The 17,324-nt window shown below is 34.4% G+C and overlaps 1 protein-coding gene across 1 annotated transcript in view; it reads right to left on the bottom strand.

Moving 5' to 3' along the window:
* Positions 1–17,324, bottom strand: part of HBS1L (HBS1 like translational GTPase) — an 85,693-nt gene that overhangs the window by 7,644 nt on the left and 60,725 nt on the right. The window contains exons 9-15 of the mRNA XM_032274720.1: positions 14,003–14,149; positions 11,898–11,972; positions 11,254–11,371; positions 10,525–10,593; positions 7,712–7,816; positions 4,445–4,535; positions 3,953–4,061 (exon numbers count right to left, since the gene is read on the bottom strand). Of these exons, the coding sequence (XP_032130611.1) occupies positions 3,953–4,061; positions 4,445–4,535; positions 7,712–7,816; positions 10,525–10,593; positions 11,254–11,371; positions 11,898–11,972; positions 14,003–14,149 (714 nt within the window). The remainder of the gene's footprint in view (positions 1–3,952; positions 4,062–4,444; positions 4,536–7,711; positions 7,817–10,524; positions 10,594–11,253; positions 11,372–11,897; positions 11,973–14,002; positions 14,150–17,324) is intronic.

The raw sequence follows: 17,324 nt of genomic DNA, 5'->3' as shown, positions 1-17,324 counted from the left end.
AAAAAAAAAAAAAAAAAAAATACACAGCTGAGCCTCCATTACTCCAAACGGACAAAGTGGTTTTCTTTTTCAATGACATTTGAGGAGTCAGAACTGGAAAGATCCTAAAAGAATTAAAAACTGACTATTGGAGGTGAAAAACTTGCCACAGTGCATGGTAAAGTGGTGAGAAACGCCTCTGTGCATTCAAAGGATTCAGGTCTTAACCAGTACCAATGTGACATAAATATAAGTCTAAATATCTAAGAAACATTTCTTTTGTAGCAAACAACTTAGGTGAGCAAGTAGAATTCACTTCACTGAGCCAGGGTTCATCTAAGGAACTGGAACCAGTCTCCATGGCCAAATTTGAAAGAACAGAAAAAACCTAATAATGTTTTTTCTACCCTTGGTGAGCTATGTGTGGATTCCAGGTAAAATCAGGGTGGACAAAGGATGGGTGTGGCAGCATGAAAGTAGGTCTTTTTTTTGTTCATTTGTTTTTTTGACATGGAGTCTCGCTGTGTCCCCAGGCTGGAGTGCAGTGGTAGGATCTTGGCTCACTGCCATCTCTGCCTCCCGGGTTCAAGCGATTCTCCTGCCTCAGCCTCCCATGTAGCTGGGACTACAGGCACGCACCACCATGCCCAGCTAATTTTTGCATTTTTAGTAGAGGCGAAGTTTCACCATGTTGGCCAGGATGGTCTCCATCTCTTGACCTCGTGATCCTCAGCCTCCCAAAGTGATGAGAATACAGGCATAAGCCACCGCACTGCACCCAGCCAAAGTTAGGTCTTATATTTCTTTTTATCTCCTCAGCATCTTACAAATAGTAGCTCAAACAAAATATTACATGAAAATAACAGAGAGAAGTGACTGTACACTATCTCAACATTTTAATTCATATTATATTTAACCAAAGTCATCTATAATTCAAAGCAATGTGCAGCATAGTGTAATAGGGAAAAAAAGTACTCAATTTCAGAGTAAAAGTAATGAATAAGGAATCCTGGCTTAACCACGTATTATTTACATGGCACAACCTCTCATTCCTTTTCTACAAATGAGAACCATACTAATACAGGTCCACAATCACTTATCTGCAATTCCCAAGTTCCAAAAGACTGAAAATCTAAAGTTTTTTCCTAAGCCTGTAACAAGGCCATTTAAGTGCAAAACCAGACCTGAAGTGAGGTAATGTATAGATCTTATTTATCTCAGTTAATGTTAATAAGTTTTGGTACAGAAACATTAATATTTTGATTTTAGAGTGTTGGTCTCTTCTATTATGTAACTTTCATGCTTTCTGAATTCTAAAACCATTGGCCTAAAGGGTTTCAGGTAAAGTCTGGGATTCTATATTTCATGTAGGGTTATGAGAATCTTATTACCTAGTGTTTTATAAACTCAAATGGGCTATAGAATCTGTTAAGTGGCCAAAAAAAATTATTTTCCTTAATTTTCTAGGTAACCTGTATTTTTAAAATATTAACAAATATATAGTCAATTGGTTTTCAACAAGGGTACCAAGTCCATTCAATAGGGGAAAGAACAGTCTTTTCAACTCATGGTGCTGGGAAAATTGGATATCCACACACAAAACAATGAAGATGAGACACTACCTTACATATGTACAAAAATTAAATGACAATGGATCAACGACCTAAATATAAAAGTAAAAACAACAAAACTCTTAGAAGAAAACATAGCACAAAAAGCTTTCTGACACTGGATTTGGCAATGATTTCTTGGGTTATATGCCAAAAACAAAGGCAGTAAAGGAAAAAATAGACTGGACTTCAACCTAAGTGCTCATCAACCAATGAGTGGATAGAGAAAACGTATGTGTACAACATGGAGTACTACTTGGCCATACAAAGGGTAGAGATAGGGTGTTTTACAGCAACTTGGATAGAGCTGGAGGACATTATTCTAAGTGAAATAACTCAGGAATGAAAAACCAAGTAGCATATGTGCTCATTTAAAAGTGGGAGCTAAACTATGGGTACACAAAGACATACGGAATAGTATAGGAGACACTGGAGACTCAGTAGCAGAGAGGGCTTGAGAGGGATGAAAGATAAAAAAAAACTTGCATCTTGGGTACTATGTACACTACTTGGGTGATGGGTGCACTAAAAGCTGAGACTTCACCATTATATAATTTATCCATGTAATAAAAACCCACTAGTTGGTAAAAAGAAGTAAAAAGAAAATTGACAAATTTTAAAAAATAAAGGAAAAAACCACTTGTACCCCAAAAGCTATTGAAATTTAAAAATATATTAAAAAATATAGCTTCCCATATAAAATAGGTGAAATTTAAATATATTAACATAGTATTATGGAATTAGTCCCTAAATAGTAAAATTTTAATAGCTTAGAAAACACCTTTGCTTAAAAAAATTTTTTTGAAGTTTTTCTCCCATAGGAAGTAGATTGATAAAATATGATCATTCTTTCTGAAACAAATTTGATCCGGGTGTTTCTGAATTAATATATGCCTGCAGAATCTTCTAAGGAACACTGAAAAACTTGCAATTCGTGATTATCTTTAAGAAACTACCGTAGTGAGGAAGACAGTATTACTATTCAAAGTAACTACTGACCTCTTGACCTCTCTACCTCTCCACTGGCAAATATTATCATTGCATGAGTAAAAACATGCCGTAACCAACCTCTTCTTTGCCCCATAGAACATACTGCTTTCTATGAATGAGTTCCATTTGCTCACAGCAGTTAACTTGTTGTTAATTGATGATCAATATATGAATTCTGAATATTTAAGTATCTTCAACAATAGCATTTAAAAAAAAAGCTTTTATTTCTGTTTTAGTGTATGGAAGAAATGGAATATAATTATGAATGTAAAGCACTTAAATAATACCTTAAAATACAATTTTACATGATCAAATTAATATAGAAATAATTACAAAGAATTATAAAGTACATGGTTATCTCAGATATAGGTGTATAAGTATAAATGATCCAAATAAATGTATTGCCAACCTCTAAACCACTATCGCTAACTTAAAAAAGTCTTACTTTTATTTCAAATATGCATCAAATGGTAGAAACATCATGGAGAAACAGTTATTGTCATGCAGAATCTGTACTATATGAGCTAATCAGAAAAAAAAAAAAATTCGAATGGGAAAATGGCCATCTGTCGTATGACAAAAGCAAGATACCAAACTCTAAGAGTATAGTCCCAAATATCTCAAAACAATTACACATAAAACAGAAAATCCAGACTATTCACAAGTAACAACTTTTCAAGGTAAATAACATTATTGTATAAAATCTCCCTCTTCACATAAAATGTATATGTTCCAATGATGCTGGCAAACCAACCTTACAGCATTCAGGGTCTGAATGTGTTGCCTCAGCACCACTGAAGTTTACTGTATGTCTAGGATCCCCAGAATACACCCAATACATATCAGTATATACACATACTGGGTGGATAATACGATTACATTAAAAACACTGACATGTAAAGATACATATTTAGGTATTATGCAAGTATACAACATTTTTATTTTCCATGTTTTTATGTGTTTTCCAAAATTTTCTAAACAATCTATTACTTTTATCATCAGAAAAACTGCAAATCGACATATTAAACAAAATGGAAACCCAGAAAGATTCAACCTAAAAAACTTGGGTAAACTTTAGAACACAGTGAAAATGTGTCTGCCATTTTTCTCTGGATAAATTTTATTATCATTACTTTGTATCCTATTTGTTAGGAAATATCTTTTCAATGCCTTTTAAAAAGTCCTCAGTCTCAAGGATCAAAATAAAAAACAAAATAAAAATGATTTTCTAATTACAAGTTTTTCTGGATTATAGCAATAAGATGTTACCTGAAAATAAACATAGTTCACCACTTGTAAAGAAAGTTATCACTTTTAGGATAAAGTTACTTTGAATTTATAAAAATAGGAACAATAAAACATTTGGAACTTACGGGAAATCCTTTAGTGATAGGAATTTCAATATTAAAGATGAGGATTCGGGCTCTGAAACGAGTGCAAGCTTTAATGGGTTCTTTGGGGCCGCAAAATACACAGCCAACACTGTAAGAACAAAAAGAGAAGAAATAGAAAGGTAGTTGGCGGAGAAATTTACATCAAATAGAAAGACCTCAAAACCATTTACAAGGAAAGTAAAACAATTAAGTAAATTAGGGACTTTTTCTAAATATTCCCTTCTGAGTTAAACCATGGCTTTAAACCTTATATCATTTTTACACATTAGAGCTTTCACTCGAAGCACATGCCAAGTATGTGCACTGACATGTATTAATTCAAATTTTAAGTAGGTTTGCTTACATTTCCACAATTGTCTATTTTTGGTCAAATGAAATTCAAAATTGAACTAGCAGACTGCAAAATATATGTGTTTAGAGGTGAGGTCCTATATGAAGATAACAGTTGCTTAAACTCATTTTCTCACTCACTTGATTTTGATGATATCCATCCCAACCAAAGTAAGACTAACATGATCACCTGCTGCTGCCCAGTCTACAGGTTCATCATGCAGAGTGATTCCTGGAAATGAGTAAGAACCAAAGCGCATAGTGAAACACCTCGATATCAAACCATAACAACCAACAGAGTTTGGCTGATTTGTGCTTCATCAGTCACTATTCATCATTTTCAATATGAATGGATTGAGAGTAAGAAATATAACTGTGAGCGTTGAGGAAAACACACTTCCTCTAGAACTGATTCTCCTAGAATACCACCCTAAACATAAAGAGACTTGTATTTGCCCATAAAAGGCTGACTTCTGCTTATTTAATCAAGGTTTTTAAACTCATTGACACAATTGGTATAGTCATTAAACAGGCCTCATTCAAATATTTGAATGATATATTAATGGATACAGACAAACAGTTCAAATTATTCAAAATGACATAAAACATGGGACTGAAGAAGATGTCTAGCAGTATTTTCTTCTTTTGAATTTTGCTTTTAATTAGACAACCACCTAAACAAGTAATCCTTGTTTTCCAAGTAACCTATGGGACATGTACACTAGGTAAGAATTTCAGATGGCGTTCTCAGCAGGCCTTTTAACTACTCCAGGCTTAAAAAGAACTTCTTCCCAGAGAAAGATCTGCGTACTAATGACTGGTTATATAAAAAGAAAAACATTAAGGAAATAGTGATAAGAAAATTTAAAAATGAAATATACAGGTGTTGCTGTATATCTGGAGATATACATCTATTTACCTAGACATAGTCCTGAAGGTAGTCGTAGAGAGCAGTTCCCAAAAGCAACACTCAGCTACCTTATCCAAAGGCTTTTAAAATATATCTCGCATTTTCTGATTTTATGAAATACATTTATGGATTAAGTTCCTTTCCAAATTCTCTTCACAAAGAGAATGTGTAGGCCAACCACCGTGGATAGTTCTTGACTGACATGTTCTTAGTAAATTATAATCCACCCATATCTTTCTTAAAATACTCATTTCCTATGCAGCAAGGAGAGTTTCTGACTTTTAGGGGGCTCAAGGATAACTTTAAGATCTCTGAGACAATCTAGAATTTTATGCAAAATGTCATGTATGTGCACATGTGCATTAATTTGAGAAAAGAAGGCATAACTTTCTTCAAGTATCAGAGATTCTTCTTCCCAAACATGTTAGCAATTGTGGTATTAAGGAATGTTTGTTAAATATCAACTAACTATATTTAGTTTTAAAATGTAAATTTAGAATGACCCTATCTGAGTTTTGCTATGAAATATGGAACTGAAAACAGAAGCTAGATATTTACATATAATAGAGATTGCCTTTGGCTTAAAAATTTGTAGAGGTTTCAGACTACAAGTATAAAATTTTCCAAAGGTACTTAACATTATCTGGTACTTCTTTCCCTCAATCAGGTTACACTATTCCACATGTAACAATTATAAAAATAAACTTTTCTCATGGGACAAACATTACAAAAAGAAGCTCTTTTTTAATACTCCATGAGTTTGACATGTTAATAAAGTAGAAACGGAATTTAGAATTTCTATTTGTTGGTAGTAGATTCAGTCAAGTTTTTTTTTGGGACAGTACTAGTCGGAGAGCCACAGTAGTACCTAAAAATGTTTAGACAGAAGAGTGTATTCAAGAACCTAAAACCGAAGCAAAAGAAGTAAGGTGAGAAATTGAGGACTGAGAACTTGTCAGTTTAAGTTAAAAGACTGGCTCTTAAGGATTAGGGCGGTTCTTCCCTGGGGCTTCTGATAAGACTTCTCTCTTAACAACCGCTGATTAAAGATAATGCTTCTGGTTTCTCTGTGTGGAAAGTATAAAGAAGAGGGGGGTAAAGAATGTGAGACTTTCAGAGGTGACTAAGGATTTTGGAGGTTACAAGGGAGTCAATCTTAGGTCTGTGATAACTTTAGGATCATGTTTTAACTCATGGCACGATCATAAAAAAAAACTCTTGTTCTCAAAAATGATCATTAGCACACCAAAAACATAGTGTTTCAAAATTATTATAACTCTTGTCACTTTATAAAACAAATGCAGAGGGCTGTACTTGCACACAATGAACAGATCTATAGAAAATGACACTATTTTTAAAGTGCATGTTACTTTCTGTCAAAACAGAAATTTCATGATCCCTAGTGGGCAGAAATAAAAAGGTCAAATGGAAATAACCGGTTTTCATTCCCTTACTCATCTTTAAATGTAGGTTAAACCATGTAACTTCAATAGATATTCATTAATTTTTTAACTTTTCAAGAAATCTTCTTTTAAAGACAGTATAATAATTCAAGCAAAATATACATTCAAATTTATAAATCAGTCAGGTACAACTCTAGATATGAACTATAGATTAATAGTAACAGGGAAAAATACTAAAATCTAAACAATTTTTATATTTCCAATAGGCTATACTTCAGCTTAAAATGGTTACAAATAATGTTATTTTACAGTATAAAACAGATCTTCACAAGTCAGAGGCTTAATTGTAAGCCAGAATAAAAGAGGTATAGAATTATAAAGCTTTAGTCAAAATTTGGAAAATAATAATATACATACACATACATGTAACATATAAAATGTATTCACATACATAAATATGTATGTATGTATGTATATATGTATTAGAAGACAGAAATAATTATCAGTCACTATAAAAAAAAATTAGGTCTATGTGCAGAAACAGTGACTGTGGCAATTTACTACTCAATTTCTCCTTTCAACATTGGTTTTTTTCTGCATTTGAACCTTGCTTACATCTTCCTATAAAATAAACATATATTTTTGGCATAAACATGACCAAAGGTGTTAATTTACAGTTATTCTGAAATACACATTTCAAAGTAACAGACTGTAGCAGGCTGCTTTGCTACTGACTGGTTAGGGTCAGGCTGGGACTAGATTTAATTTCTGCTACAGAATATTATTTCAAATGTATCTGTGAGGTATCCATACATATCTGGTTAAATCCTAACCAGTCTACTCTAATCAGTGTCAAAAATAGAATGCTACCACAGTTAGAATGTGATATGTAAATATATATACATACACAGTCACAACAGAAAAAAATCGTTTAATGTTTTCACATTTTCATCTTCAACAGTTAGTATCATTTTGACAGTCAGTTACAATTTCGGTAAGACGGTACTTGCTTTGGAGTGGTAACTGAACCACTTTTTAAAAATTTGCTGTCTCAACTTAAGGCTTATTTAGCAAAAGCATCTTGCAGATAAATACCTTTTACAGTACAAGTTTCATTAGGAGGCATTGCCAGTAGTCGGTCACCAGTTTGAATATAACCAGCTTCAATTTTACCAGTTATGCAAAATCCAGATCCCTGATCTGCAAAACATACCAAAATCTTATGATTCATACAGCAATGTCATCTGATGATTAATATTACTAACTATACTTAGTTCCTAAGTAGTCATATAAAACTAGTAGTTCAACAGACATTAAATAATAATCATTTCAGAGCTAACATCTCTACTAAATATGGCATATATTTTACTCTTTTTTGGAAATAAAAGTACTCATATTACAAAAAATAAGAGGTTCATTCCTTTCTCAAATATTTATTGAGAAATAATAAGTATTTGAGTACCAGACATTATACTAAACTTGGGCGATAAAAAAATAAAAATATAAGTCCTTGCCCATAAAGATATTATACTAGTAAAGAGAAAGATGAAAACAATTACATTGTCCTGAGACAAACGCTATTTAAAATGTACGATAGAAACAGAAAGGTGTACCAAAGAATCCATGATAGTGGGAACAGAACTCTGGGCACTTTGAAGAAGGAATATGTGTTTATTAGGTAGCTTGTATGTATGGGTAGGGAGAAAAGGGGAGACATTGCTGCCCCAGGAAACTTGTGTGCAAAGGCATAACCAAATAACGGATGTGCTAAGAGCCATTTGTCATTTTTGGGGGCTGTGGGGAGGGGACCACACAGAATGATGAAGAAAAGGCAAGACAGGAGGCAACAGAGATAGGCAAGGGAGAAATAATAAAAGGGCCTCACAAATCACACTTAGGGTTTAAATTTCATCCTGCAGTTAAGTAATAGGAAACCAGCAAACATTGTGAAAGGAGGTATTTCTGTGTTAGAGTAGAAGCTGATACAAATGCACACACTTACTATTACTACAGAAAGAAATAAACTCAAGAATTTGGGAATAAGGAATAACAAGTTTGGAGTGGTAAGGAAAGTGAAGAATAATGACAGAAAGGGGAAAATCTGAGATGATGATGCATTAACTGTGAGATATGAAACTAAAGACAAGATCCATTTTAGGCTTGGTAAATCTGAAGTGTCTATGAGACATACACATGCAGAAGTTGCATTCCAGTGGGGACCAATCACACAACATTCCATGAGAATGGTACCCCCAAAAGAACACATTCCCAGAAGAGATGTACAAGTGTGTGGAGAATGAGCAAAAGGTTTGGGTTAGAGATACAGATTTGGAAAGCATCAAGATGCAGAAGTAGAGAAACTCATGGATGTCAGTTCAAAAGGAGGCTGCAGAGTAAAAAGAGGGCTGAGGCAGCAGAACACTGTGTAAGAGACAGAGAATGAGGAGCCCATAGAGAAGATACACAGACGTCAGAGAACCAGGCAAGTTAACGGAAGAAAGCAGGTCACAGAAACCAAGGGAGGAAAGTTTCTAGGTGGATGTGGCTACCAGCATCAGAACCAATGCCAAATTCAAGTAAGACAGAATTGAAAGTGTGATTGACTTTGGCAACCAAGAGGTCATTTCATGACCTCAGGAGGAACACACTCAGGAAAGCAGCGTAGGAAGAAGCCAGGAAGCAGCCTGAATGGGGAACAGGAAGTGAGAAAGTACAGTCAGCAAACACTGTTAATAAAAGAAAAGTAACCAGTTCTTGTATTCTTGATAAACAATGGGCATTCTGGAAACCATTAGCATATTTCCTCTATTACTAGAACACTGGAAGCTAATAATGATAATGATAAATTTCAATTTCATTGCATGATTTTTTCAAAGCACATTCATTCATTCATTCATTTTTTAATTCATATATTAAATGTATTATGTGTCAGGCACTGGGCTAGGGCTGCAGGTATAGATAAAGAAGAGATAGTACTTCCCTTCAAGGAGTTCACAATGTAAGTGGGATAAATAGCACAGAAAAAATTATAATGCTGCACGAAAGTACAATGACAGAGGATAGAGAGAATACAGAGGGATGCATCAGGGCATGTGCACAGGTAAGCATGCCAGTTATCAGTTTGCTGCTCAGTTCTAGATCCACTCTGCATTGCCGACTCTGTGACAATGGAGATTTAGAGAACAAATGACATCCTTACAGTTTTTATTATTCTAATAGATAAATCTTATATCCTTTTATTTATTGAGGTTTTACACTGTATTTCCATTTTATAGTTTTCTATATAGGATCTTGCCTATATTAAGTTAGGTATATTCTTGGACATTTAATACATCTTCCAGCAAGGTCTGAACCTGCTCTAAGCTGGTCCTTCCTCAGGCCTACCTATAAAGTTTCTGTATATCTTTTAGCTGCATTTTCATCATAGTCAATAATTCTTTATATTTCCCATTTCACCTATGTGTATCTAACTCCTAATTGGACCCGGACGGCTACAGATAGGCAGGAAATGGACAAGTAAAGGGAAAGAACGACACGACAGGGAAGCATGGCTAGACATGTGGAAAAAAACACATCCGGTGTGTTTAAGAAACAATGAAAAACCCAGTTGGTTGAAGAACTTGAAAGCTAAAGCAATCTAATGGTAGGAAAAAAACTATGAAGTTGTAAAGACAAAAGGTTTTCTTATGCTTGAAAGACGAGAAATGGTAAGTAAACTGAAGGTTTTCCTGGACAGGGAAGCTAAGTGACTAAAACTGTGCATTTTAAGATTGACAGTGATCCTTACTTGGGCATGAAGAAGAGAGACTCTGAAGGCAATATACTATCATAACTTAGTCCAGGAAAGGTCAGGAGGGAATGGGGAAATGGGGGCTCTACTGAAGAAGCACTGCGGAGGTAGCACTTACCTTTGAAAACATCGGCTACACATAATCTAAAAGGCTTGTCAACAGATCGCTGGGGAGGCTTAAAGGAATCTGGAAAAAAATGCAAAAGGCAAGGTTTAATTTAAAATTAAATTTTTGACTCACCTCAATAAACTCATTATAATCCCACTTCTCCCTGAAAATAACTACTTTTTAATATTACTAATAGTAAATGAACTGTCACTAATATGAACTGTCACTAATATACACATTGAGCATCCAAATCCAAAATTCTGAAATCTGAAATACTCCAAAATCTGAAACTTTTTGAGCACCAATATGATGCTCAAAGAAAATGCTCATTGGAGCATTTTGAATTTCAGATTTTTGAATTTGGGCTGCTCAAATGGTAAGTATAATGTAAATATTCCAAAATCCAAAAAAATATAAAATCCAAACACTTCTAGTCCCAAACATTTCAGATAAGGGATATTCAACCAGTAATACTTTGCAGTTTATAAAATGAATGTTAATCTCATTTAATTTCAACAATACTCTATGAGATACGTAAGGCAGGCACTAGCTTCATTCATTGAGGAAAACAGAACTAACAGGTTAAGTATTGCACATGTGGACAAAACAGGCAACTTAGTTCCTCTGACTACAAATTCTATGCTTTTTCATACATGTGACTATCTCCCATAAAGAACTCTAAATAATAATTAATATCAAGTTTATAATGCAGTAAAGCTAGAATGGCAGTATACTCACCAATCTGTTCTAATAAACACAGTCCTTTATACCATTTTGTGAGTTCACTTGACTGAGATCTTGTGATTAGATTTTCACCACTGAGACCACTTGTAGGAATAAAAGCTACGTCACTCTCCTATTAAAAAGATTGACTTATGAAACTTAACACATTTTTTAAAAACTTAAAAGATTCACCATTACCATAACTGTACCAAGTTTGCAAAAGCAACCACGTATTTTTTAAAAGGTAATAGAAATCATAGAACTACAGCTCCAAAGTTATCTGATTCAATCATTTTCAACTTTTTTGATTTTGGGGAACTTGCAAATTTATTCCAAAACATTCTAGCATTCGGTATTACATATGCCTGTTAGACAAATTCCTCCCTATCATTTCCACATTCCTCTATGACCTCCCTAAACCTATACCATCTAATTTAATAGGTAGGATATAAGTATTTTGCTTATGTAAAAATGAACCCGAACGTTAAACATATGCAATTTTCTAAGGTGAAACAATCCAAAGAATATATTATATACAGGATATACAAGAGGAAATAAAGCAAAGAGAATTAAACAAATTTAATAAGAATATCAAAGTATTAGTTTTTCCCCTCATGACTTAAGGAAAGGAATAACAAATAAATTTAAAATGATCTTACCTTGAAACCTGCTTGCTTAAGAAAGTGCCCAAGTTTTCCAGTAATCTCTTGAAATCTTTCTTGTTGCCAATTAACCTGATAAAGATCCAATTTATTTTTAAAACTATGCTTCAGAACATGATACATAAAATTTAAATTTCTGCAATGAAATATAAATAATCGACTATATAAAATATAAATACAAAATCTATTAAAATCAAAACACAGAATATCAGATCTTGACACTAATACAATTTAAAAGTAATTTTCCCTAAAAGAGAAAGCCTAGAACTAATCTCCAGCACATTTAGAATTTTTTATATATGCTCAAAGTGATTTCAAATCTAGGGTGGAAAAGTGAGTATTTTACTCCCTTTTGCTTAGGCCAAATGTTAGAATAAAATAAAATTATTAGCACTCCCCTCAAGCAAAAAAGACTAAAAAAGTATATGTAATATGAACTCTAGATAATGACATGCCACTGCAGTATTTAGGGGTCTGCAACTTACAGGGAAATGCATGCCAAAGAAATGGATTAATGGATGAATAAAGAAGTAGACAGAGAAACCAACATGTGATCAAGTAAGAGGCAGAGTCTTAGTAAGTGGGTGTAATATGGGTGCTTACTGTAAAATTCTTTCAGCTTTTCTTTATATTTGAAATTTTTCATGGTCAAATGCTGGGAAAAAATTAAAAGTACATATACTAATAATACCATAAAGGAGCTAATAGCAAATGTAGGTGAATCAGATCCCAGGGTAAGAAAATACCTAAGTAGGCTGGGTGCAGTGACCCACACCTGTAATCCTAGCACTTTGAGAGGCTGTGGCAAGAAGACAGCTTGAGCCAAGAGTTCCAGTCCAGCCTGGGCAACACAGAGAGACACTATCGCTCCAAAAAACTAAAAATTAGCAAGGCATGATGATACACACCCGTAGTCCCAGCTACTAGTGAGACTGACATAGGAGGATTGCTTGAGCCCAGGAAACAAGGCTGCAGTAAGCTATGATGGCACCACAGCACTCTAGCCTGGGCAACAGAGCAAGACTCCATCTCAAAAAAAAGAAAACACATAAGCATAAAGACAGAAGTCAAAAGGAACTATTTATAAAGTTGAGTATATATCCAAAATATACCATAAACAAAAAGTAAAGTAACAAATTGGGAAAGATATCTAAGAGAGGATAGAGGGGTGATATCTTTAATAAATAATGTTTACAAATTGATAAGAAAAAAATACAGTTCCAAAAATGAGCAAATTATATAAATAATTCCCAAAAGAAAAAACAAATTGTCAATATACAGAATATATTTACATACTAACATTCACAGAGGAGGAAATTTTTTAAAAAAGGCGAATCATATTTTATATATAAATTGGGAAAACAATTTTATACTAACAGCAGTGTTGATAAGGATTAAGGAAAATAAATACACCGTATGTGCCAGGAGTAAATAACTAAAATTTTGCTCAAAGGCATTTTAAACATCAAATCTTAAAAGGTTCAGCAAATCTTAAAAGGTATATTCCCTTAGGCCCAGAAATTTCCATGGAATGAACCATTTCTAAATACACACAGAGGAAATGTTCAAAAGTAGATGTTTAATAAATTATATCTTTAAAATAGAATAGAGCCATTAAAACAGCATCCTCTTTATCCAAGGATTATTAATTACTTGGAAACATGCACAAGAAGACAAGAAAATTATCTTTTTTAAAAAAGCAGAATAAAACAGATAACCCAATGTTGTAAATAAAAAGATTATTTTTAAAAATTGGATGAATATATAAAATGAAATGTTATAAGTTGCTGGGTGGGAAGGAGAATTGGAAATATAGGTTTATTTCTGATTTTTATACTTTACTCCACTATAATAAACATGTATTGTTTTATAATTTAAAACAATTTTTAGGTTTTAAAAATCAATTTTGAAAATAAGAAGACATTTTCTTGCTTAAAAATTACTAACATCTCATTTATTTAAGATGAGAACAGAGAATTTATTTTTAAAAACATGGCAATTGACTAACAAAATACATACTAGTCACATTTGAGGTCATCCATATGAGCAGAATAACATCTTAATTAGCATCTTTAAAAAATCCTCACAAAGTCCTTAAATACCTGATCCATTTTATTAACTGCAACTGCAAGCTGCGTCACTCCCAGAGAACGGACCAAGAGTCCATGCTCTCGTGTTTGTCCTCCAGTCTCAAATCCAGCTTCAAACTCTCCCCTGCTGGCATCTACAACTAAAACAGCTACATCCGCCTAAAAAAGAAAAATAATTGAAACCGGAAATAATATTTCAGCATTTTAATTTAAAGGACAGATTATTCAATTAATTATGTTAATCAGGTTTTTTAAGGAAGACTCTAACTACCGCCACTAAAGCAAATCAAACAAAAGACTCCCAAAGATGGATTAAATTTTAGGATTAAAAAATCACCAAAAGTAATGACATGAAGAACAAGAAAAAATGTCCATATTTGATTATACAACAATTAAAATATCTAAGCAATGGTGGAAAAACAAACAAAATTAAAAACATAAGTAAACAGCAGCTGGGCACAGTGGCTCACACTTGTAATCCCAGCACTTTTGGAGGGAGGCTAAGGCAGGCAGATCATCTGATGTCAGGAGTTTCAGACCAGCCTAGCCAATACTGTAAAACCCCATCTCTGCAAAAAATACAAAAATTAGCCACGTGTGGTGGCACACACTGGTAGTCCCAGCTACTTGGGAAGCTAAGGTATGAATATCACTTGAACCTGGGAGGCAGAGGTTGCAGTGAGCCAAGATGGCGCCACTGCACTCCAGCTTGGGCAACAGAACAAGACTGTCTCAAAAAACAAAAAGGGACAAATATTTGTAACATGTAAGGTAAAAGTTATAATCTCTATAGAGTCTTTACCAAAAAAAACCCCAAAAAAACGGAAAACAAGAAGACATAGCTTTAAAGGATACACGCAAGCTATTTGCTAAAGAAATATAAATGGTCAACACACATGAAAAAAATTCAAATTCAGTAGAAACCAAAACTTTTTAAAAAGTAAATTAAAAACACATTGACATATTCCTCTGCTCCGTTGTTAAAGGTTTAAAAGACAAAATTATTTGCTGTAAGCAAGAAGGACATTCTCAAATATTGCTGATAGGACTGTAGGTGCACAACCTTCCAGGGGGCGTTTTCATGAAAAGTATCAAGAACTTAAAAATTATGAATATTTTACCTCCCATCAATTCTACCTCTAGGAATATATCCCAGAGAAGTAAGCATAGATTTACAAAGATATTCATCAGAATATTATTTAGAATGAAGAAAAACTGCAAATAAATGAATTATCAAAAAGCAGTGTATTCATCCTCTACAGCTATTGAAAAACAGCCTTGTATAACAAAGTTTTCTAACCTTTGTGGACCATCTTGTGAATCAGAAAGACATTTCTTTCAGACTCAAATTACACACGCTATAAAAGAAGCAAGCTAACCTTAGCTTAGCTCACTTTCTTTGTTAGCCTTATTGAAACCAACTTTATAGGTTCCCACTATTCTTTTGTGTTGATGCCACATCATGTGGATCCAGCCTTTTAAAATGTGCAACAGACAATTTGTGCAACCATAAGTGTTCCTCCTTTTCATTCTTATCAATTATTTCTGTCAATGCACCGCAGGGGCATTTTTTAAAGAACACTCTTTTATTTTCTCTTTTACAGCTTTTGCGTTGTACCTGTTTGTCACAGAAATCCACTTTTGCATAATCCAGGAAACAGTGACTACACGTGGCATTCCCCTCTAGCTATCTAGAGGCTGTTAACGATAACCCCTTTCTCTCAGGGTCCTCTTATATTCCATCCACATCATTAAGTTCTCCTGCTTTCTGGTCAGAACAGGGTCCACAACAGCTTATTTTTTTGTTGCTCCCGGAATGACTGTGCTGTCCAGTTTTTAAAGAATTTCAGCCGGGTGCGGTGGCTTACGCCTGTAATCCCAGCACTTTGGGAGGCCAAGGCGGGCAGATCACGAGGTCAAGAGATCGAGATCATCCCAGCCAACACAGTGAAACCCATCTCTACTAAAATAAAATACAAAAATTAGCTGGGCGTGGTGGTGCACACCTGTAGTCCCAGCTACTTAGGAGGCTGAGGCAGGAGAATTGCTTGAACCCGGGAGGTGGAGGTTGCAGTGAGCTGAGATCACAAAACTGCACTCCAGCCTGGCGCCTGGTGACAGAGCAAGACTTTGTCTCAAATAATAATAATAATAATAATAATAATAATAATAATAATTTCACATGTAATATATAATCCTCACCATAAAGAAAACAAATGGTCATAAAATATGTCAAGAATGTCTCAGATACTTTCTCAGAATAGAACATTACAATTTAAAGTGAAGTATCTGGCCGGGCTGGGGGGCTCACGCCTATAATCCCAGCACTTTGGGAGGCCGAGGCGGGCATATCACGAGGTCAGGAGTTCGAGACCAGCCTGACCAATATGATGAAACCCCGTCTCTACTAAAAATACAAAAATTAGCCAGCCGTGGTGGCGTGCACCTGTAGTCCTAGCTTCTCAGGAGACAGGAGAATTGCTTGAACCCAGGAGGTGGAGGTTGCAGTGGGCCAAGATCGCACCACTGCACTCCAGCTTGGGAGACAGAGCAAGACTCCTTCTCAAAAAAAATAAATAAAAATAAATAAATAAATTGAAGTACCATCCATATACTTGGTCTGGTGGGGCAGTTTACACTATTCCCATTTCCTTTTACTTGTACCTAAATACTCCTGCTTTGTCTCTACTCTTAAGTGCAGTCTTCACTTCCAATCCTTCATATTTTATAAAGCTGAACACTAATTTCCTCAATGAGAACCAGCTCTTTTGATCAAGGATTCTTAGATAAGAGTATAAACGGAAGCAATCAATTTGAAAATTGGCTCTTTCACGAATACTTGTAGTCAGTAACTGCTCTCACGTCTCAGGCAAGTTGTCTAACCTGTCTGGGTTATCAATGTACTTACTTCACAGAATCACTAGGGATAAATATAGTTTATATAAAACATTCAGACCTGAACTTCCAAGTCCTAGTCTCAGTAATTGAAAATCTTTTTCTCATTAGGTTTTCATAATAACTGTAAAACTCTATTTACCTTCTTAGGTTAAAATGTGAAATTCATTGAACTGGTATTAAGATGCCTAAGGCCACAAATGTTCTACCTAATCTTCCTATTACGATCGCCAAAAAAATTACTGGGCAATTTCTGTATTAATGTTATTTCTAGGCAATAGCTCTTGTCTTTGGGAATCCAAATGCCTACTACACATTTTCAAGGAAGCCTCTGAAGATCAAGCAGAATAAAGTGATCTCTCCTCATAATGTGTATCTTCTCTGTTCTTCCTGGAGTGCAACTGTTAGCCTTTCATCTTCACATCTCATCTTCCACACT

The sequence above is a fragment of the Sapajus apella genome, unplaced genomic scaffold, assembly GCF_009761245.1.
Source record: "Sapajus apella isolate SASKATOON/1434 unplaced genomic scaffold, GSC_monkey_1.0 scaffold6, whole genome shotgun sequence".
Classification (NCBI taxonomy): Eukaryota; Metazoa; Chordata; class Mammalia; order Primates; family Cebidae; genus Sapajus; species Sapajus apella.
This window is presented reverse-complemented; position numbering and strand designations above follow the sequence as displayed.